Source organism: Dipodomys spectabilis, unplaced genomic scaffold (genome assembly GCF_019054845.1).
Source record: "Dipodomys spectabilis isolate Male_0828 unplaced genomic scaffold, ASM1905484v1 ptg000127l, whole genome shotgun sequence".
NCBI lineage: Eukaryota > Metazoa > Chordata > Mammalia > Rodentia > Heteromyidae > Dipodomys > Dipodomys spectabilis.
In genome coordinates, this window is record NW_024870804.1 from 2,431,167 (window position 1) to 2,454,067 (window position 22,901).

General features: G+C 49.2%; 1 protein-coding gene across 1 annotated transcript in view; it reads left to right on the plus strand.

Moving 5' to 3' along the window:
* The first annotated feature begins 2,128 nt into the window (after positions 1-2,128).
* The window catches only part of Eef2k (eukaryotic elongation factor 2 kinase), a 66,568-nt gene continuing 45,795 nt past the window's right edge, over positions 2,129-22,901 (plus strand). Inside the window, exons 1-2 of the mRNA XM_042689839.1 lie at positions 2,129-2,169; positions 19,776-20,088. Of these exons, the coding sequence (XP_042545773.1) occupies positions 19,846-20,088 (243 nt within the window). The 5' untranslated portion in view covers positions 2,129-2,169; positions 19,776-19,845. The remainder of the gene's footprint in view (positions 2,170-19,775; positions 20,089-22,901) is intronic.

A 22,901-nucleotide genomic window follows, 5' to 3' on the forward strand; every position in this document is an offset into this window, starting at 1 on the left:
TGTCACAGAAGAATTCTTTTGGCACTGGGTTTGAACTCAGGGCCTTGAGCTCTCCGTTGGTTTGCTTGCTCCCGGCTGCTGCTTTTCTACTGGTACTATACCACCAGTTCTGCTTTTTGCCAGTTATTTTAGAGATAGAATCTAGTCAACTTTTCTGCCCAAGCTGACCTCAAACCACCATCCTCCAGATTTCAGCCTCCTGACTAACCAAGATCATAGGCTTGAAGCCACTGTTGCCTGAAAGGAATAAAATTGCTTCCAATACTGTTCAGGCCTGAAGGCCTGAATTCTTCCAGGAGAATCTGGGAACACACTGATTTAATCACTGTTTCCTGTGACACAAAGATCTGGGCTGGGAATGTGGTTTAGTGGTAGAGGGCTTGTCTAATATGCATGAGGCCCTGAGTTTGATTCCTCAGTACTACATAAAAAAAATTTTTAAAATGTATCCCCAATAATTAACAGGTAGAGAAAATAATATTTTTATTTTTAATCGTGCCAATACTAGTTGCTCTGAACTCAGGTCTTAGACCTTTTTTCTTTTCTTTCTTTTTTTTTGTCTTTTTCTTTCAAGACTGGTACCACTTGAGCCACAGTTCCACTTCAGGCTTTTATTTTTGCTAGTTAATTAAAGATTAGAGTCTCATGAACTCTCCTGCTCAAGCAGGCTTCTAACTGCAATCTTCAAATCATAAACTGATGTGAGCCACCAGCACCCAGAAAATTTGTGAATTTTTCAATATTCCATTACAAAAGTATCTGAAAGGATAGAATAATAAATTTATAGTTGTTATGTAATTTTTTCTTCTTTATACCTCTCCATATCTATCCATTTATTCCACAAGTACTTACTAAGTACATACTATGTGCTAGATAGGCCCCGAGTTCGGAGTTAGGAGTACAACTCCTTGTCCAAGACAAGACAGTGCTTGGGGAATTTTATTTTATTTTATTTTTTGGTCGGTCATGGGGCTTGAACTCTGGGCCTGGGCACCGTCCCTCAGCTCTTCAGTTCAAGGCGAAGCGCTCTACCACTTGAGCTACAGCGCCACTTCTGGTTTTCTGGTGGTTTATTGGCAATAGGAGTCTCACGGTCTCTCCTGCCCGGGCTGGCTTTGAACCGCGATCCTCAGATCTCAGCCTCCTGAGTAGCTAGGATTACAGGCGTGAGCCACCAGCCCCCGGCGGGAATTTTATTTTTAAGTGTGCTTCAATGAGGTATTTCCAGGCTGGGAATGTGGTTTAGTGGGTAGAGGGCTTGTCTAATATGCATGAGGCCCTGAGTTTGATTCCTCAGTACTACATAAAAAAAATTTTTAAAATGTATCCCCAATAATTAACAGGTAGAGGAAAATAATATATTGGGTTTATTATATTTTTATATGGTGGTTATTTTACTTCCAGGTAATGCTGATTAAAAATATGTACATATCTACCTTTAAGTCCACAGTTTAGGACTCTTATTTGTATGGCTTTAAAAAAATTACAGCACAGAATCTTTACATTAAGGATTGGGGAAAAGATTCTGTTCAATACAAAGCCTGAAATACACATTTTCTGGAGGAGATACTTAATAATGACAGGAAGGGGAGAGTAAGAGGGGGAGGGGGGGGGGAGAGGAGAGAGAGAGAGATGAGAGAGAGAGAGAGAGAGAGAGAGAGAGAGAGAGAGAGAGAGAGAGAGAGAGAGAGAGAGAGAGAGAGAGAGAGAGAGAGGAGAGAGGAGAGAGAGAGAGAGAGAGAGAGAGAGGAGAGAGAGAGAGAGAGAGAGAGAGAGGGAGAGGGAGAGGGAGAGGGAGAGGGGAGTCTGAGTCTGTGTGTGGTGTGCGCACGCGCGCACCAGCTCCAGGCAGCGGCGGCGGCGGCCACCAGGGGGCGCCCGCGCCGCCCGCGCCACGCAGCAGCCCCCGCCCCCGCGGCGCCCCGTTCCGCTCCGCTCCCTGCGGGACCCGTCGCCCGCGTCGCCGCTCCTCGCTCCCGCCTCGCCGCCCCGGACCCCCCAGGCTCCCCGGAGCACCGCACCCTGCCCGCCGCTCCCCGACACGCCCGGGGGCCCGCAGCCCGCAGCCCGCGCCGCACTCCGGACCTCGGAGCCTCGAGCCTCCGCCCGCCCCTGCGGAGCCTCGAGACCGCGGACCGCCGCCGCCGCCGCCGGTTGCCCCTGCGGGAGGTAGGAGCGGGCGGGCTGCGGGCCCCGGGCGGCGCTCGGCGCGCCTCCTCCCCGGATCTATCAAATGGGGGCGCCCCGCCGGTGAGCGGCGGCGTCGGGGTTCAGGACCCCGAGGCCTGCCCGTGACCCCGGCCCCGAGGCCTGCCCGGGGACCCCGACCCCCTGACCCCCGGCCCCGAGGCCTGCCCGGGACCCCGACCCGTGACCCCCGGCCCCGAGGCCTGCCCGGGACCGCCGATCCCTGACCCCGGCCCCGAGGCCTGCCCGGGACCCCCGACCCCGTGACCCCCGGCCCCCGAGGCCTGCCCGGGACCCCGACCCTGAGGCCTGCCCGGGACCCCCGACCCGTGACCCCGGCCCCGAGGCCTGCCCGGGACCCCGACCCTGAGGCCTGCCCGGGACCCCCGACCCTGACCCCGGCCCCGAGGCCTGCCCGGGACCCCGACCCTGAGGCCTGCCCCGGGACCCCGACCCTGACCCCGGCCCCGAGGCCTGCCCGGGACCCCGATCCCTGACCCCGGCCCCTTGGCCTGCCCGGGGACACCCCGACCCCGAGGCCTGCTCGGGACCCCCCGCCCCCTGACCCCCGGCCCCGCTCCCAGCTCACGCCCGGCCTCGCGTGTGCGGCGGCCCTGGGGGTCGGCGGGCGCGGGGACACGTGCGCCCCGCGTCCGGGCGCCGCCCCTGGCTCGCGGGGAACCCGCCCGGCCGCGCCCCGGGGCCGACCCGCGCTGTGTGCCCGGGGCCGGAGCCGCCCCCGTCCGGATCTGGGTGCTCCGTGGCTGGCGCTCCCTCAACCGAAGCGGATTTCAGGGAGCGGGAGACCGAGGCCCCCAGTAGCCGCCGGGAGCGGGAGCCGCGTGGACGGGCTGGGTGGGGGGGACGCGGGGGGGGGGGGGTGCGGGCTGGAAGGCTGCCTGGAGGAGGTGTGGACAGCGATGCCCGCCGGAGCAGGTGGTGTGGGCCAAACCCTTAGAAACCTCCCCGCGGCGCCCCCTTTTCTGCCCCGGACTCCCAGGGCCTCCCTCCCATGTTCCCCGCCCGCCCTTGGCTGTCTGCTGGAAAGAATGGGGCTTCCAAAAACTCCGTGGCTGGTTGCCTGTGTCCTGCCCTCGGGACTCAGGCCAAGTTGTTCCACCCCTTGAAAAGGGGTATCTTTCTCTGCTTCTTATGCTGCACCTGGTCATAGACCCCCAAAGAAAGCTTGTCTAGTCCTGGGTAGGGCTGGCAGCAGGTTGCCAAGAGTCTGGGAGCAGTGTGCAGAAAACAGGGCAAACAAACAGATTTCCTCACTGCGATTCACCATTCCTGGCTGCTCTATTGTTGCTTTGGATGAGCTCTAGTCCTTCTCTTATACCTGGGGCAGAAAAGTTTCAAGATCAGCTCTAGAGGCAAACTAGAAGTGGTTGGCTGGAGTGATGAAAAGCTTGAGGTTCTAACTGGGTGCCAGTGGAACACAGCTATATTCGCAGCTACACAGGAGGCTGAGATCTGAGGATCACAGTCGAAAGCCAGCCTGGACAGGAAATCCTTGAGATTCTTACTCCAGTTAACAAGCCAAAAGATCTGACAGTGGAGTTGATGAGGCTCAAGTGGCAGAGCAGCCTTGAATGACATAGCTCAGGGGACAGCACCCAATACTGGCACAAAATAGCAACAGAAAAGGAAGAGGTTTTGTTGGAGGGGAGCAGGTTTCTGCTGATGCAGCAGCTGACAATCATCCAGTGGAGTGAAGGAGATAGTGGTTAGAACGGGGACAGCATCCTCATCTGGGAGGAGTGTGGGTTGGGGCGTTGTTCAGTTGCTGTTGGAAAGGCATGCAGCCAGGGCCATGAGCACAGAAAGGATCAGAAAGTTGAGTCCTTTTTTTTTTTTTTTTTTGCCTGTCCTAGGGCTTAAACTGGGGGCCTGTGTGCTGTCCCTGAGCCTCTCTGTGCTCAAGGCTAGTGCTCCACCACTTGAGCCACGGCACCACTTGTGACTTTTTCTGTGGAGTTGAGGAATCAAACCAGGACTTCATGCATGCTAGGCAGGCACTCTACCACTGAGCCAACTTCTCAGCCCAAGGGTTGAGTCTTGAACATAAGGAGATAAGGCAAAAGCTGCCCCAGACTGGAAGTCCCAGAGATTCAAAAGGCTGGGAAGTCAATGGTGGCCTGCATTCCCTTCTCTCTCTGTTAGCCGTCCTAGACCTGGTAGCCACAGGAAAGAGCTTACGCCCAGGGGGCTAAGAGGCAGACAATGTCAGGAAGCTCATCTAACCTCTCCCTCCATTGGTGGCCCACCCTAGAATTTCATTCCCCAGAGGTCTGGAACGAGGCTCCCAGATTTGTATTACTTTCTCTCCCTACCATTCTTCCCACCAGCCCTCTGCCCCCCCTCCCCATTCTTTCCTTTCCTTTTCTTTTTTCTTTCTTTACTGGGATTTGAACACAGGTTCTCAAGCTCTCCCTTGGCTTTTTCTCTCAGGCTGGTGCTCTACCACTTGAGCCATACCTCTGCTTCCAGCTTTTTATTGGTTTGTTGGCGATAAGAGCCTGGGATTTGTCTCCTGAGGCTGGTTTTCCAACCCTGATCCTCAGATCTCAGCTTCCTGAGTAGCTAGGAATACAGGAAATTGGCCACCAAGGCCTGGCATAGGAATTTCTGACTAATTTCAGGTAAGCTCCTGCTGTTGGTTCTGCTGGGGTCCCTGGACCATGATTGAGGCTTTTAGAACCTCTGGCTCAGGAAGTGACCACATGCAAAGCCCTGGATTCCTTCAGGCTAGTTTCAAACCCACCTCACCTACTTTTTAGATATTTGAGGTGGGACAAATCATGAAACCTCTCTCTTTCCTCAGCTTCCCTATGTATACAATGGAATGAATAGTGCCTGCTGCCTGGGACTCAGAAGAGGCTTCCTGGAGGAGGTGACATCTCAGCTGAGGCTGAAAGGTTAAAGTTTGAGGCAGTGGCCACTTGTTGCTTGTTTCTGTCTAGCAAAGCAACAGGTGGTGGTAATCCAAACACCTGCTTGATTGTGTGCCTTTATAAGACCTGCAAATCCTTAGCTTGGGGCTCTCCTCCTGGGCTCCACTGTGTCGGAGTGTAGGACAAGGCCCGAGCTGCAGCCTGTTTAAATAAAACAGCTGTAGAGTCTGACTCTCGGTGGTCTTCTTGGGTGGGTGGGGGGGGTCCTGCGACCTTGCCATAACAAGGCCTAAGGGAAGAGCAGATGAATTGGACTAGGTTAGCCAGGAGATGAGACAGGAGGGCAGCCTTGGATAGGTGTTGTAAGGTACAGAGGAGAGGGTACGGCGTATTGGAAACGCAGGACAGGGAGCCCATCTCCAGGGGGTCCTGAGGAGCTACATTGGGGAGAATCTGTTCTGGACAGGACCACAGGGAAGGCAGGCCAGCTGGCCAGAGCCTTTGAAGTGGGCTGCTGGTAGGCCTGGAAGCTGGTCCTCTCCCCTCCTCTCCTCTCTCTCTCCCTTCTTTCTCCCTTCTCGCTCCCCTCTCTCTCCCTTTTCTCCTTCTCCCCTCCTCCCTCCTCTCCCCTCCTCTCCCCTTCTCTCCCCTTCTCCCTATTCTCTCTCTCCCCTCCCCTCTCTCCCCTCTCCTCTTTCCCCTCCCCTCTCTTCCACCCCTCCCCTCCTCTCCTCTCTCCCCTCTCCTCTCTCCTTCCTCTTGTACTGAGGCTTGAACTCAGGGCCTGTGTGGTATCCCTTAGCTTTTTTCCTCAGTGCTAGTGCTCTCCCATTTGAGCCACACTCTAGTGGTTGGAGATAAGAATCCCACAGGCTTTCCTACCTGGGCTGGCTTCAGGTCTCTCTATCCTAAGATCTCAGCCTTCTGAATATTAACTAGGATTCCTGGTATGAGCCACCAGCACTCAAAGGAACCATTTTTTCTGTCCAACTCCATTGGCCAAAATGGGTCATACATCCGTTATGGGGTAGAGGAACATGGATCCATGGTGGCCTGCTGACTGTGTTTGCCATGGTGGCTTTTCCTAGCCAACTTCCTCAACTCTTTTCTATCATGCTTGCTTAGCTCCACCTTGTTGAATGAAAGAATTTTTCAGATTTTTACATTGCTTAGCTTGATCTAGAACTTGAACTCAGATCTGTTTATCCTAAAGGTCTTAGGTGATCTGATCTTGTTTGTGGTGCTTTCTACTACATTCTGCATAATCTAGGTTTTGCCTTTTCCACGTGGGGGCTCAGCCAGAACCCCTGATAATGACCCAGAAGTCATTCTCCCAGCTTGTCTTCATTCATTCATGTGATGTCTTGTATGGTGTGTATGGTGGTGTGCATTGCATTCTGGGCTGGGACATGTTTGTTTGACTTGCTCATGTGGTCTGGCCACTGAGAGAGTGATGCAAACACAGTTCAGTATGAAGTAGGAGACATATTCCTGGTCTGACCTACTGGGGCCACACATGGACAGTGTTTAGTGGAAGACTAAAAGGATTTGTTTTTGTTTTTGTCGGTCATGGGGCTTCAACTCAGGGCCTGGGTACTGTCTCTGAGCTTTTTCACTCAAGGCTAGTACTCTGTCACTTTGAACCACAGTGCCACTTCTGGTTTTCTAGTGGTTAATTGGAGATAAATCCTATGGACTTTCTTCCCTGGCTGGCTTTGAACCACGATCTTCAGATCTCAGCCTCCTTAGTAGCTAGGATGACAGGCATGAGCCACCAGCACATGCTCTATTTCTAAAATATGGAGTGCTTCCATCAGAAAAGACTACCAGTAGTTGATGAGTTCTAGGAAGAACTTATACAGAGGGTACATTTCTAAAAATTCCAAATAGAGGTAAAATGTGCAGATATATAGACATATAGGCCAACTTTTGGTAATAATATGAGATGTTCTTCAAGAGCTTTTCAAACTTTTTATGTTATACAAAGTTTTTTACTTTTACAATTATTTTTCTTTTTGTTCTTGTCATCTTACCAATGTAATACCTGAAGCCAAAGAAAACAGTAATGGTACTATTAAAAATCTCTGACTGACTGACTGCCAGGACTTCAGTTTGAACTCAGGGTCTCATGCTCATTCAACTTGCTTGCTCAGCTGGCATTCTTACTACTTGGGCCACGCCCCCAGCCCAGCCTTTTGCTGGTTATTTGTTTATTTTGGCTGACTATTTTGGAGATGGAGTCTCACAGACATTTTTTCCCCTGGGCTGGCTTCAAACATTCATCTTTTTGACAGATTTAATTCTGAAGGAGAAAAAAAACCCCAAACATTAAAATTCAAATCATGTTTGTGCATTTTGCTAACTGAAGCTCTAACTACAATCCTTTCTGCTTTGTCTTCTGTGGCACAGTTTTCTAATTTCTGAAACGTTCTGGGAACCAAGTTCAGCGGGTGATATTTCCTTGAGTGTTTCAGCAGAGCCACCGTTGATTCGGCTGTGGGGTTTCCATAGCAGGTTGCTGTTGGCACCAGTCAGTTGTTTCTCTGTCTCTGTGAGGGGTGGAGATTGGTTTTGAAGGAGGAGAGGAGAGAAGGGAGAGAGTAGGAAAAACTCTGTATCATTCCACTGGAAAGGCTGCCTAGTCTTACACTGTAGACATTTCCATTCTATAATCTGGTAATTCTTCATTGTACTGTGACTCTATGTGTTTTTATTTTATTTTTATCTATTTTGACAGTACTAGGGCTTGCCCTCAGGGCCTTCACCCCTCAGCTCTGTGTGTGTGTGTGCATGTGCATGTACATGTACATGCCAGTCCTAGGGCTGGCTTTACCACTTGAGCCCCAGCTCCATTTCAGGCTTTGGGGTAGTTAATTGGAGATAAAAGTCTCATGGACTTTCCTGACCAAGCTGGCTTGGAACTTCAGTACTCCGTTCTCAGCCTCCTGAGGAGCTAGAATTACAGGCATGAGCTTCTGGTATCGTGAGCCGTCTGAGGGGGCAAAGTTGCCACCAAGTAAGATAAGGTTGCATTAGGATGTTTTATTTATTTATTTATTTTGTTTTATGTATTTATTTGCTTTTTGGTCATCCATACTGGGACTTGAATTCAGCCTCTCTTAAATTTTCTGGCTCAAGGCTCATACCCTACCACTTAAGCCATATCTCCATTTCTGGCTTTTTGCTGGTTACTTGATGATAAGAATTCCTCAGATTGGGCTTACTGAATTGCTTATCCTTAGATGGAAACCTACTGGGTAGCTAGGATTATAGGATTATAAATTTGAGCCCCTTGAGGCTGTGGCTGGGCAAGTTTAGTAGATTAAAGTAGATTAAGACAGCACTAAGTTACTATGTTTCAGTTCTGGGGGGAGAGGTTCTAAAGTCAGAATGTCAGTGGGGTTATATTCCATTTAAGAAGCTCTTGTAAATCCATTCCTCTGTGTGTGTGTGTGTGTGTGTGTGTGTGTGTGTGTGTGTGTGTGTGTGTGTGTGTGTGTGTGTGTGTGTACTGGGGTTTGAACTCAGGTCCTCACATTTGCTAGGTATGCACTCTACCATTGGAATCATGCCCCCAGGTCTTTTTACCTTAATGGCTTTTTGGATTGAATCCTGAGACTGTGGTGGGCTAGTCTGGACTAGGTTCTTCCTATTTTCTGCCCTGTGCATAGCTGGGATTACACATGCATACCATCAGTACCAGCTTATTCATTCAGATAGAGGAGTCTCACCAACTTTTTGCCCTAGCTGGCCTCAAATCTTGATCCTCCTTGTTTCTGCTCCCTCCGTAGCTGGGATAAAGGTGTGATCTACCGCAGCCTATTCCCTTGCCTTCTCCAGCTCCTAGAGGCTTCTGGCATTCCTTGGTTTATGGCCTCCTGTTCCTTCACAACTGCCGTGTGGCATCTTCAAACCTTCCTGGTTTTGTTTGGTTTGGGTTTTGGATCTGGTACTGGGGATGAATTCCGGGCCTTGTGCATGTCCGGCAAGGGCTCTACCACTGAGTTAAGGACCTCACTGCCAGCCCCACATGTCTCCCTGTGTGTATATAGCCCCGGCTTCTCCTGGCCCTCCTCTTCTTCCTGAGATTCTCCTGTCTTTGCGATGTAATGCCCAACCAATCCAGTATGACTTTCCTATTAATCACCTCTGCCAAGCCCCTTTTGCCATAAAAGGTCACATATTTATAGATTCCAAGGTTTGGAAGGTATACGTCTCCAGAGGGGCCATTATTCTGCCCACCACTCAGACTGGTCTGGGTACAAAAGAAATGCTTACTGAAATACCTGGACTGTATCCTGGTAGCTCACTCATGCCTTTAATCCTAGCTACTCAGGAGGCAGAAATCTGAGGATCCCAGTTTGAAGCCAGCTTAGGCAGAAAAGTGTGAGACTCTTGTCTCCAGCTAACCAGCAGAAAGTGAGGTGTGGCTCACGCCTGTAATCCTAGCTACTCAGGAGACTGAGATCTGAGGATTGCGGTTCAAAGCCAGCTCGGGTAGGAAAGCCGTGAAACACTTATCTTCAATAAACCACCAGAAAACCGGAAGTGGCACTGTCTTGAGCTAAAGAGCTGAAGGACAGCGCCCAGGCCCAGAGTTCAAGTCCCCTTCCCCCCATGACCTACAAAAAAGAGTGAGGTGTGATTCAAGTGGTAGAACATCAGCCTTGAGCAAAAAAGCCAAGTGAGAGTGTGATGTCTTTAATTCCAAGTCCCTGTGTGTGAATACACACACAGAAAGAAAGAAAGAAAAGGAAGGGAGGGAGGGGAAGAAAGCCTGAAAGGAACAAAGTTCTTTGGGGGCATGTGTGTGAAGAACTGGGGGGTTGTTGGTGTGTAATAGCAGCTGATAGAAGTTCTAGTGCTGTCTGCGCCAGGCACCAGTGACCTGGTGCATTGAATTTTTCAAACAACCCCCTGGATTGGGACTCTGCTGTCTTCTGTGTTTTTTTGTTGTTTTTATTTTTGTCGGTCGTGGGGCTTGATCTCTGGGCCTGGGCGTTGTCCCTACACTCTTCAGCTCAAGGTGAGTGCTCTACCACTTGAGCCACAGCGCCACTCCTGGTTTTCTTGTGGTTTATTGGAGATGAGAGTCTCATGGACTTTCCTGCCCAGGCTGGCTTTGAACCTCGATCCTCAGATCTCAGCCTCTTGAGTAGCTAGGATTATAGGGGTGAGCCACCAGCACCCAGCTGTTTTGTTTGTTTGTTTTTTGTTTTTGCTTTTTTGTCATCGGTTGTGGGGCTTGAACTCTGGGACTGGGCGTTGCCTCTCAGCTCTTCAGCTCAAGGCGAGGGCTCTACCACTTGAGCCACAGTGCCACTTCCGGCTTTTTCTGCTTATGTGGTGCTGAGGAATCAAACCCAGGGCCTCATGCATGCAACGAGGCAAGCACTCTGCCACTGAGCTACTTTCCCAGCCATGTCTTCTGTTTTAATAGGGGAGGAAATGTCCTAGGGCAGGCTTTTAGGAGGAAGTCAGAATTGGAACTGAATCTTACAGGAACAAACAGGGTTGCCCTTGAGTGGGAAAGGAGGCATGGGGCGAGAGATACAGAGTGTGCAGCCAGGGACGGGAGGCAAGCTTGGCCCTGCAGGGTGGTAACTGGTTCTGGGCCTGTAGGAAGGCAGCCTGAGACATCAGGGAGGAAGAGTCAGACGGGCAAGGGCTGCTGGAAACCTGCCCTTATGTTCTGACATGAAGTACTATTTCTCTCAATAGTTTAAGTGTTTGCCTTTGAGCATCTATCTGCTGCAAGCTGGGGTGCAGACATTAATGAGACACTAACATGAATGCTGAAGGCTTGATAATACAGTAAAACATGTAAAGTACAGAGCGGGAAGACATAAAGTACAGAGCAGAAAGATGTTGATTGGCTAGGAGCTGGCGACTCATTCCTGTATTCCATTCCTGTATTCCTAGTTACTCAGAGCTGAGATCTGAGGATCATGGCTCAAAGCCAGACTGGGTAGAAAAGTCCATGGGACTCTTTTTTTTTTTTTTTTGCGGGGGGGTCCGGTCGTGGGGCCTGAACTCTGGGCCTGGGCACTGTCCCTCAGCTCTTCAGCTCAAGGCTAGCGCTCTACCACTTGAGCCACAGCGCCACTTCCGGCTTTTTTCTTTTTGCTTATGTGATACTGAGGAATAGAACCCGGGGCCTCATGTATGCAAGGTAAGCGCTCTACCACTGAGCCACCTTCCCAGCCCCAACTCTTTCTTTCTTTCTTTTTTTCTTCCTTCATGGGACTCTTATTTCCAATTAACCACCCCAAAACTGGAAGTGGAGCTGTGGCTCAAGTGGTAGAGTGCCAGCCTTGGGTGAAAACAAGGGAGAGCATGAGGCCCTGTGTTCAAGTCCCAGTACTGTAATGCACATACACATACAAATCTAGGTGCTGGTGGATCATGCCTGTAGTCCTAGCTGCTCAGGATGCTTCAATCTGAGGATTACAGTTCAAAGCCAGCCCAGGCAGGAAAGTCCATGAGACTCTTATTTCCAATTAACCACCAAAAAGTCAAAAGTGAAACTGTGGCTCAAGTGGTAGAACACTGAGCAAAAAAGCTAAGGGATGCCAGGTGTTGGTGACTCATGCTTATAATCCTAGCTACTCAAGAGGCTGAGCTCTGAGGATGACAGTTCAAAGCCAGTGCAGGCAGGAAAGTCCGTGAGACACTTGTCTCCAATTAACCACCGGAAAACCGGAAGTGGAGCTGTGGTTCAAAGTGGTGGAGCACTAGCCTTGAGCAGAAATACTCAGGGACAGTGCCTAGAACCTGTTCAAGCCAGACAGTGTTCAAGCCCAGGACTGACACAAAACAGAAAGACAGGATTAGCAGCAGCTGAGCACTGCCCCATTAGGTACAGTCCCGCAGTGGTCACAGCCTGCTCCACTTGGTCTGCTCTTACTCAGAGGAGCCCAGGCTCCAAACGCTGGCCCCATGCTGCAGAATGTGAACTGTCAGGCAATATATTGGGTGTATTTTTTATACATTTTTATTGTAAAAATACTGTACAGAGGGGTTACAGTTACACGAGCAAGGTAATGAGTACATTTCCTATCAAGCATTGTTAACCTCCTCCTTTGTTTTGTATTTTTTTTGGGGGGGGGGGTCCGGTCGTGGGGCCTAAACTCTGGGCCTGGGCGCTGTCCCTCAGCTCTTCAGCTCAAGGCTAGCGTTTTACCACTTGAGCCACAGCACCACTTCCGGCTTTTTTCTTTCTGCTTATGTGGTGCTGAGGAATCGAACCCAGGGCCTCAGGCATGCAAGGCAAGCGCTCTACCACTGAGCCACCTTCCCAGCCCTGTATTTTTTTTTTAAGGCATAGTTTTCTATTTAGTCCAGGCTGCCCTTGAACTCTGATCTTTCTGCTTGTAGGCCACGCAGCCTGTGTTTCTCTAATCTCCTAGTGTGATGACTACGGCTTTGTCTCTACTGGTGCCTTTCTGCTCTCCCCCCACCCTTCCAGGCCCATCCCACTCTGGTGGCTTTCAAGCCTGTCTGCTGCTGGCTAAATTCCTCTCAGCATGAGAAGGAAGGTGTGACTTTGGCGCTGCAGGGGGTGGTGACAGGAAATGAGCGTGAGCTCTCCTGAGCCTCAACAGAAATAAGACAGACAAATAACACACGTGAAGGACTGGCCACACACTACTGCCTCTAAGCACTTGATGCCAACTTGTACTTGGCAGTGAAGGGAGCTGCTGGGCTAGGCGGAAGTGGCCCCTGAATCTGAAGGCCACTATGGGAGAATTCCAGGCTCGTTCTGGGCCACCTTGGACCCCAGCATTGAGTTGTCATTTCTCTTTTTTTGTGCCAGTACTGGAGCTTGAACTCGGGGGCCTCCAGCTCTTGCTCAGCTTTTTTCACTCAAGGCTGGTGCTTTGCCACTTAAACCATACCTCCACTTCTGGCTTTTTGCTGGTTAACTGGAGATAAGAATTGGCAAACACTTTTCTGCTCTGGCTTTATAAACTGTGATTCTCAGATCTCAGCCTGCTGAGTAGCTAGGGTTTAGACATGAGCAGCCAGTTCCCAGCCTCATTTTCTTCTGAGGAAAAAAAAAACAATGCAAACAGCTGGCATACCTGTAATCCTTGCTCCTTGAGGGGCACAGGTAGGAGAATCCCAGTATAAAATGGGACTGGGTAAAAGTGTGAGACCCTGTCTGAAGTACAAACTAAATGCACGAGGACTGAGTGGCTCAATTGCTAGAGCTGCAAGGTTGAGATCCTGAGCTTTATCCCTAGTGTCCTCCCCCCGCCAAAAAAAAAGTACGTGAAGCGTCCTGTAGTTACCTTTGTATCCTGCTTCACTGACAAGGTATGCTCTCGTGTCTTGCCATGTGTGGCCAGGGCAGGGCAGGCCATATTTGCTCTTGGTTGCTGGCTCCTGGAGTTGGGGGTGGGGTGGGAATATTGCAGCTGCTTCTGCCATAGGCAGGCCCCGTGGTGAGGGAGGTCCCAGGAAGTCCAGCTGTCACTGGGCTTGACCCCCCCCAGGCCTGCCCCAAGCTTTGCAAGTGTGGTTTCCTGCTCTCCTGGCTGCCAGAGTACCCCTGAATAGCAAGATTCAGAGAGTGGGTCTCATGACGAGAGCCTCAAATAGCCTGCTCCCTGAGAAGAAGCTGGCCTGCCACTAACCAGATGTTTGGGCTGCCAGCCTGCCTGGTGATAAATAATGCTGGTGACAGCCATCTCAGCACTGGCTTTGTGCCAGCACCGCAGTGGGGGCAGAGCTGACTGCCTCTCGCCCTCAGGTCCTCTGGGACTGCTCAGGCCAGAGCTGAAGTCACGAAGGGCAAGGGGCAGAGTAGGGTTGGAGTTGGGGTCCCTGACTCCGCCTGTCTTTGGGAATACTTTCTTGGGGTGTGTCTGGGCCTGAGGGGAAGACACTGGGTCCTGCGTTCGGGCTCTCTGTTCACAGGAGCAAGCTCTGTCTTTGGCTGAGGAAAGAATAAGTTAGGTGGAGATTAACAGGAGGCCTGATGTCAGAACAGGAGTCCGGAGCTGGGTTGTAGTTCTGGGTTAACAAAATCCTTTGTCCGCCGGGGGGCTGGTGGCTCACGCCTGTAATCCTAGCTACTCAGGAGGCTGTGATCTGAGGATCGCGGTTCAAAGCCAGCTGGGGCAGAAAAGTCTGTGAGACTCTTATCTCTAATGAACCACCTGAAAACTGGAAATGGAGAGGATGAGAAGGTGGCTCAGTGGTAGAGTGCTTGCCTCACATGCATGAGGCCCTAGGTTCGATTCCTCAGCACCACATAAACAGAAAAGGCCGGGAGTGGCGCTGTGGCTCAAGTGGTAGAGCACTAGTATTGAGCTGAAGAGCTGAGGGGAGTGCCCAGGCCCAGAGTTCAAGCCCCACGACCGACAAAAACCAAACAACAAAAACTGGAGGTGGAGTACTGTAGAATGCTAGCCTTGAGCAAAAGAACTCAGGGACAGCACCCAGGCCCCAGGTTCAAACCCCACAACCGACCAAAAAAAAAGAATCCCTTGCAAGAGGGAAATGGATTGACCTAGAACAAATCATGTTAAGTGAGGTAAGCCAAACTCAGAAAGGCAAATGGCATGTTTTCGCTAATATGCAGAAGGACATGATGGATTACACAGGACTGTAGGCATTCGCACACAGTGAGGCCAGAGAAGGACACTCTTGGGGAGAAACACAAAGGCGCAGTGCTTATGTGCCTCTGATCAGATATTTATCAAAATGAACTTTGGGAAATGGAAATGAGGGTTTTTTCTTTGTTGTTTTTGTTTGATTTGTTTGTCTGTCTTTGGGAGGATAAGGGGGCACAGAAATGGAGGGACAATGGATGAACAATTACAGCAGTGGCGCCCACTGGACACTGTTGAAAATGAACTGTACAACTTGTGGATGGGGACAGGAGGGAAAAACCGGGAGACATTGTCCAGAAAGAAATATACTCAGTACCTAACTTACATAATCGTAAGCCCTCTACATATCACCTTTATAATAACAAAAAATATTTTTTTAAAAAAAAAGAATCCCTTGCCAATCTGGGGGAATGGAAGACCCCCAGGAGCCTGTCTTCCTGTACAAATGGGAGAGCAACTGCCAACTTAGGACATGGATTGAGGCCACAGTTTCCCAGGCTGACCTTTCCCAGGCAGTTTATCATGAGGGATGTGACATTTTATGGCATGGAAGAGAAAGGGCTGCCAGCCCAGGTAGGATTAACAAGGGGAAAAAAAAAGATTACAATAGATGATACAGATTTAGATATCAAACTATGGAGATTGTAAGTCCCCAAGAAGATTAATACTGCCTTGTGATGTGAGAGACCCAGGTGCTGTCTCATGGCTTTGCACTTTGCTTGCACCTTGTGGCTATAATAGATCTGCTTTAGCAATCACACCTGCTTTCCAACCAGAAGGAAGGGGGAAATGGGAAGATTAAGAGCCCTCCCTTAAAAGTTGTGTGCAGCCCTTCTGCTTATATCCTATTGGCCAGAGGTTGGTTACAGCGTGCTGCAAAGGAGTCTGGGAAATGTAGTCCTTATTCCGAGGGGCCAAGTGCTTAGCGCTGTGCCGGGAGAAAAGAATCTTTGACAGCAACCATACCTGCATCAAGAGCAGATTCATGACGGTTCAGAAGCTACAAGGCAGACCAGGAGCACTCAGTTCTGGACACGCCTGGTGTGTGAGTACAATGCTCAGTGCCAGGCAAGATCATAGCTGCTTGTCTGCAGCAGCTCTGGGGTACCGGAGTCAGGATGTTAGGTTGGTGGTAGGATATGATCATAGGCTACGGTTCTTACAAGCTCTATGCACTAGCTGTGGAACCACAGTAACCTGGCTGTAAAGACACTGGTGGTACACACTTGTAATCCTAGCTGCTTAGGAGGCTGAGATCTGAACATCAAGGTTTGAAGCCATCTTGGGCAAAAAACGCCACAAAATTCCATCTCCAAAAGAGCCAGCAAAAATGCTAGGTGGCTTAGTGGTAGAGTGCTTGCCTACCATGCTTGAATCCCTGGGTTCAATTTCTCAGTACCACATAAACAGAAAAGGCCGGTAGTGCTGTGTCTCCGTGTGGTAGAGAGCCTTGGGCAAAAGAAGAAACAGCACCTAAGCCCTGAGTTCAAACTGGTCTGGAATAGCAAATAAGTAAGTAAGTAAATAAATAAATAAATAAATGAGTTTGCAAGGTAGATTAATTTGGCAAGGTTCTTGGTAGCAGAGCCAGGATTTTTTCATCTGACAGCCAGGCTTCTGCCGCTGTAGTTAAGCACTGAGCAAGTGCCTGGGGTCTGCAGCTGAAGCTGTGTTTCTAGCTTTTCCCTGACACCATCTTAGCCCCCAGAGATGCTGTGTCTGGTCAACCCACCAGCAACTCTGACTCAGTCAGCAGGGACGGTGGCCAAGCAGTGACCTGGGCAAAACAGAGCAGGCACTGAGGCTGGGAACAGGTGACCAAGAGATTTGAATTGCAAGTAGGATCAAATCTCTTTGATCTTGGCTCCAGTTTGGAGACTCTGTCTTGGCCAAAGGGTAAGAAACAAATTTAGCAAAAGACATGGAGTTTCACAAACTGTAAATAGGCAGAGCGTTAACAAACAAAGGATAACAGAATACAAGATTGAAAAACAGCAGCCAGGCATGAGTGGCTTAGGCCTTTAAGCTACTCAGGAGACTGAATTCTGAAGATTGTGGTTCAAAACCAGCCCCAGCACAAAAGTCTAGGAGACTTCAACTAACCAACATAAAGCCAGAGGTAAAGCTGTGGCTCAAGTAGTAGAGTACCAGCCTTGAGCAAAATAGATAAAGGTCAGGTATCATTGTCTTACACCTGTAATCCTAGCTACTCAGGGAGCTGAGATCTGAGGATCACAGTTCAAAGCTAGCCTGGGCAGGAAATTTACAGGCATGAGCTCTACCGGTGCCTAGCAGATTTACCATTATAATGAAGTCTTCGATCCATTTTCAGATAATTTTTGACTGTGGTGTGAGGAAGGGGTAAATGAAGCTTGTCTAGTATCCCAGCACTGTGGAAAAGATGAATCTCTTCCCCATCCCGTTCTTAGAGCTTTTGCTAAAAACACAGTGGCTGTAAAAATGAGCATGAATTACCAGTTAGCTGAGCATTCTATCCTATAATCTCACTGAACTGGGTCGTGACTATCTTTGCAAGCCTGTGCTTATCAGAGCTTCCTCTTTCCATCTAGCAGTCACAGTACTTCCTGGTGGAGGAAGATGCACAGCAGTTTAAGTAACCAGCCTCCCGGGTGTGCAGTTAGTGCTGTTAGCAGTTTTTAGGCTGCGGAGCACATCCTTGGAGGTGCTTGTTTATTCCAGGAAAGTGCACTGAGTGCCTTCTCTTCCAGGCACTTCCTGAACTACCCAGTGAGCAACAGTAAAAGCCAAACAGATCAATTTCAGCCTGGTAGAATTATTGGGAAGAAAATGAACAAGAGGGCTGGGAAGGTGGCTCAGTGGTAGAGCGCTTGCCTTGCATGCCTGAGGCCCTGGGTTCGATTCCTCAGCATCACATAAACAAAAAGAAAAAAGCCGGAAGTGGCACTGTGGCTCAAGTGGTAGAGCGCTAGCCTTGAGCTGAAGAGCTGAGGGACAGCGCCCAGGCCCAGAGTTCAGGCCCTACGACCGGACCCCCCCCACCCCAAAAGAAAAAGAAAAAAGAAATGAACAAGAAAGTTGTGGCTCATGTCTGTAATTCTAGCACAGGAAGCCAAGATCTGATGACTGTGGTTGGAAGCCAGCATAGGTGGGAAAGTTTATGAAATACTTGTCTCCACTTATCACCAAAAGCTGAATGTGGAGCTGTGGCTCAAGTGATAAAGCGCTAACTTTGAGCAAAAAGATCTCAGGGACAACACCCAGACTCTGAATTCAACCCCTAGAAAGATGCTCTAAGCTGGGAAATGGTAGCTTATACCTGTAATCCTAGCTATTTGGGAGGCTGAGATCAAGCCCCAATACTGGCACAAGGAAGAAGAAAGAAAAGAAAAAGAGAAAGAAGGCAAGAAAGAAAATACTAAGAAGTCTTTAGGCATGCATTTGGGCAGGTGGTTCTTGATCTGGGGGAGGCTCAGATTTAGACTTTTGAGTTGGGATCTCAGTGGTGAGAAAGAACCCATTATAGGAAGGTTGTTTCAGGCCTAGGGAACTGGAAATACAAAGGCGCTGGGGTAGGAACGCATTTGAAGTGTTCACAGTTCCACAGGTATAAACAGTTGTCCCTGGACGACAGCCAAGGCTAGGAGAGAATGGGCATAGGGCAAAGTGAGCGCTGCTTTTCCAGCCTTCATAAGGTGTTCGATGTTATTGGGAATATAAAAGGAGCTGGGCACTGCTGCCCCACGCCTATAATTCTAGCTACTCGGGAGGCTAAGACTTTGGGATCACGATTCAAAGCCAGCCCAGGCAGGGAAGTCCATGAGACTCTTATCTCCAGCAAAGCCAGAAGTGGAGCTGTGGCTCAACTTGTATTGTGACAGCCTTGAGTGAAAAAGCTCATGAAAACCACCAAGGACCTGAATTAAAGCCCCAGTACTAGGACAAATAAAATAAATAAAACATATATATATGTACTATATAATATATATATAGTATACATGTGTATATATGTGTAAGTACATGTTATAAAATACATAGTATATAATAAGCATATTATGTAAATATATAGAATAAAAATTATATACAGGGCTGGGAAGGTGGCTCAGTGGTAGAGCGCTTGCCTTGCATGCATGAGGCCCTGGGTTCGATTCCTCAGCACCACATAAGCAAAAAGAAAAAAGCCAGAAGTGACATTGTGGCTCAAGCAGTAGAACGTTAGCCTTGAGCTGAAGAGCTGAGGGACAGCGCCCAAGCCCAGAGTTCAGGCCCCACGACCGGACCCCCCCCAAAAAAAAAAAATTATATACATATATACAAATAAGTACCTGAAGGATATTAAACAGAGAAATGTTGGTCTAATTTATGTCCTAAAAGGAACATTGTGGTTGCTTAAGAGGCATTTCTGGCTATGCGCCTGTGGCTCACGTCTGTAATCCTAGCTAACTCCGGAGGCTGAGATCTGAGGATTGTGATTCAAAGCCAGTGTGGGCAGAAAAGTCCATGAGACTCTTATTACCAGTTAACTGCCAAAAAACTGGAAGGGTGCTATGGTTTAAAAGTGGTAGAGTGGGGGCTGGGAAGGTGGCTCAGTGGTAGAGTGCTTGCCTTGCATGCCTGAGGCCCAGGGTTCGATTCCTCAGCACCACCTAAGCAAAAAGAAAAAAGCCGGAAGTGGCGCTGTGGCTCAAGTGGTAGAGCGCTAGCCTTGAGCTGAAGAGCTGAGGGACAGCGCCCAGGCCCAGAGTTCAGGCCCCATGACCAGACTTAAAAACAAAAACAAAAGTGGTAGAGTGCTAGCCTAGAGCAAAAGGCGTTCAGGGACAGCACCTAGGCTCAGAGTTCAAGCCCAAGACATTTCTGCTCCTCACATTTCCAATCCTACAGATCTTAGAAGTGGAACTACTGGCTTAACTGGTTAAAACATTTATTAAAGTGTCCCAAATGCATGGTGTCTGCTGCTCCCTGAAAGATAGCTCTAGGTTTCGCTCTGCGGGTGTGGTTCTTGCTATCACTAGTGAGCTGCTGCATGTCTTGAGGTGCCCTGCTGCTCTCACTTGGGGTGCCAGCACCCATGCCTGGCTCTGCTTCCTCCCAGGATCTTCCTTACTGCCGCAGTTGCCCAGTAACTCTGGCTGGACCACGCATCCCTGGGCTACCCCTGGAACATGGCAGACGAAGACCTTATCTTCCGCCTGGAAGGCGTCGGTGGCGGCCGGACCTCCCAAGTGGGCCGAGATGGAGACTCTGATTTGGACAGCGATGATGAGGATGGTTACTTCATCTGCCCCATCACTGAGGATCCCAGGTCCAACCAGAATGCCAACTCTAGGGTTGATAACTTCTACAGCCTAAGGAAAAGCGAGCAGAATGGTTCCTGCGAGTCCCCGGCCAGCTCCTTCCACTTCAAGGTGAGTAAATACCCCTGTCCCTGCCCAGCACCCACCTCACCTGCCAAGATGGCTGATGTTTACTGGTTGGAGTCTGAGGTTTCACCTGCTAACCTGGGAGGAGTCTGTATCCCCCTCTCCCTTAAAGGGATGTTTTCCATATATATTCAAAACTTGTCAGTGAGACTTACTTGTCTAGCTTTTTTTATTTTGTGCTGGTCCTAGTTTGAACTCAGGGCCTTGGTGCTGTCCCTGAGCACTTTGCTCAAGGCTAGTGCTCTAGCAATTTGAGCAACAGCTCCACATCCAGTTTTCAGGTGGTTAATTGGAGATAGAGTCTCATGGCCTTTCCTTGGCTTCTATTGGCTTTCCTCAGTTCTCAGCCTACTGAGTAGCTAGAATTACTGGCATGAGCCACCAGCACCTGGCTTCCTAGCTTTTTCATTCAAGGCTAGCACTCTACCACTTGAGCTACAGCTCCACTTCTGGCTTTTTTGGTAGTTAATTTGAGAAAAGAGGCTTTTCTCAAAGGCTTTTGTGCTTAGGCTGGCTTTGATCCATAATCCTTAAATCTCAGTGTTTTGAATTACTAGGATTACAAGTGTGAGCCAACAGTGTCCAGCCTATCCAGGTTCTTTTACAGTCATGGAACAGAACAGAAATAGAAAACATTGGAGAACATTGCACACTATGAACATACTACTCTTGAATGTGGGTTTATATACACTGACAAAATTGGTGAGCATATCAGTTGCTTATAGTTAGCAATTTATTTTTTTAAAAAGAGGGGGCTGGGAAGGTAGCTCAGTGGTAGAGTACTTGCCTTGCATGCATGAGGCCCTGGGTTCGATTCCTCAGCACCACATAAATAGAAAAAGCCAGAAATGGCGCTGTGGCTCAAGTGGTAGAGTGTTTGCCTTGAGTTGAAGACCTGAGGGACAGCACCCAGGCCCATAGTTCAAGCCCCATGCCTGACCAAAAAAAGAAAGAAAGAATAATAAGGGAAGGAAAGAAAGAAGGAAGGAAGGAAGGAAGGAAGGAAGGAAGGAAGGAAAGAAGGAAGGAAGAAAGGAAGGAAGGAAGGAAGAAAGGAAGGAAGGAAGGAAATTAGGCAGAGCCAAGCATGGAGAGCTAGTGCCTGAAATTCTAGCTATTCAGGAGGTTGAAATCCAAGGATCTCAGTTAAGTCACTCAAATTTAAGAGACCCTCATTTCCAGTTAGCCAGGAAAAAGTCAGAATTGGAAGTGTGGCTCAAGTAGTAGAGGTCCAGCTTTGAGCAAAATAAAGAAAGCTGAGTGAGTTCAAGGCCCTAAATTCAAGCCCCAGTACCAGTGCAAAACAAAGAAAAAGGTAAAATTCAAAGTAAGGTAGCAATGCTGCTGTCATTTAACTGATGTTTTCAAACATCAAGTATCTGTTAACACTATAAGCAAAAGTTCTATTGGCATTTGGGATTTGAAATTAAAACCATTCTTTTATAACTTCAAAATTAGTCTGTACTTAGCAAATCAATAATTTTGTTTTCAGGGATGACTGTGTAACTTTTTTTTTTTTCCTTTCAGGACAGAGATCTAGCCTAACTCAGGCAGGCAGCTCCAGAAATAGCCTTGTAGGTCTCCTCTGGGGTTGGGGGGCCCCTGAAGGGGTTGGATGCAATTTATATCACTTCCCTTCCTGAAGAGGCTTTGTAAGGAACTCCCAGCCTTGGGAATGGGGGTAGGGGGAGTCGTGGGAAGGAGAGATGTTCAGACAGCTCAGCTGTCCATCAGGAGGGGGGCTGTGTGTGTGTGCACGTGCCGGTCCTGGACCTTGAACTCAGGCTGAGGTTCTGTCCCTGAGCATGACAGGAAGGGTCTTTTTAAGTGACAGACATGGTCCTGACAGGATATTGAATTTACTCTAAAACAAGGGGCTGGGAAGGTGGCTCAGTGGTAGAGCACTTGCCTTACATGCTCAAGGCCCTGGGTTCGATTCCTCAGCACCACATAAGCAAAAAGAAAAAAGCCGGAAGAGGCGCTGTGGCTCAAGTGGTAGAGTGCTAGCCTTGAGCTGAAGAGCTGAGGGACAGACAGCGCGCAGGCCCAGAATTCAGGCCCCACGACCCGACCCAAAAATAAATAAATAAAACAAGTATAATGATCTTGGTTGGGCACCAGTGGCTCACACCTATAATTCTAACTAAGCAAGAAGCTGAGATCTGAGGACCAAGGTCTGAAGCCAGCCTGGGCAGAAAAGTTCATGAGACCCTTCTCTCTAATTAACCACCAAAGAGGTGAAAGTGAACTGTAATTCAAGTGGTCGAATGCTACCATTTAGACCCTGAGTTCAAGCCCCAGGACTGGCACAAATTAAACCAAACAAAAAAGAAGCCATCCATTCTATGTGACTGGACAGTGCCTATAAATATTTCAGGGTCTATAGGTAGGACTTAGTGCTAGAGTGCTTGTTTTATATGCAGGAAACCCCAGGTTTGACCCCCAGTAATGTAAAAAATAATAAGCAAATAAAAGGAATAATAAAATAAACTGTGTATGTTGTATATGAGTCTGAGGAAATGCTATGTGAAAACCCCTTGAAACAGTGTTGGTCCATAATAGGTAAAAAAAAAAAGTTAGCTATTAAAATTAAGGGTGAAGCTGGGCGCTGGTGGCTCACGCCTGTTATCCTAGCTACTTAGGAGGCTGAGATCTGAGGATCGCGGTTCAAAGCCAGCCCGGGCAGGAGAGACCGTGAGACTCCTATCTCCAATAAAAACCACCAGAAAATCGGAAGTGGCGCTGTAGCTCAGGTGGTAGAGTGCTCGCCTTGAGCTGAAGAGCTGAGAGACAGTGCC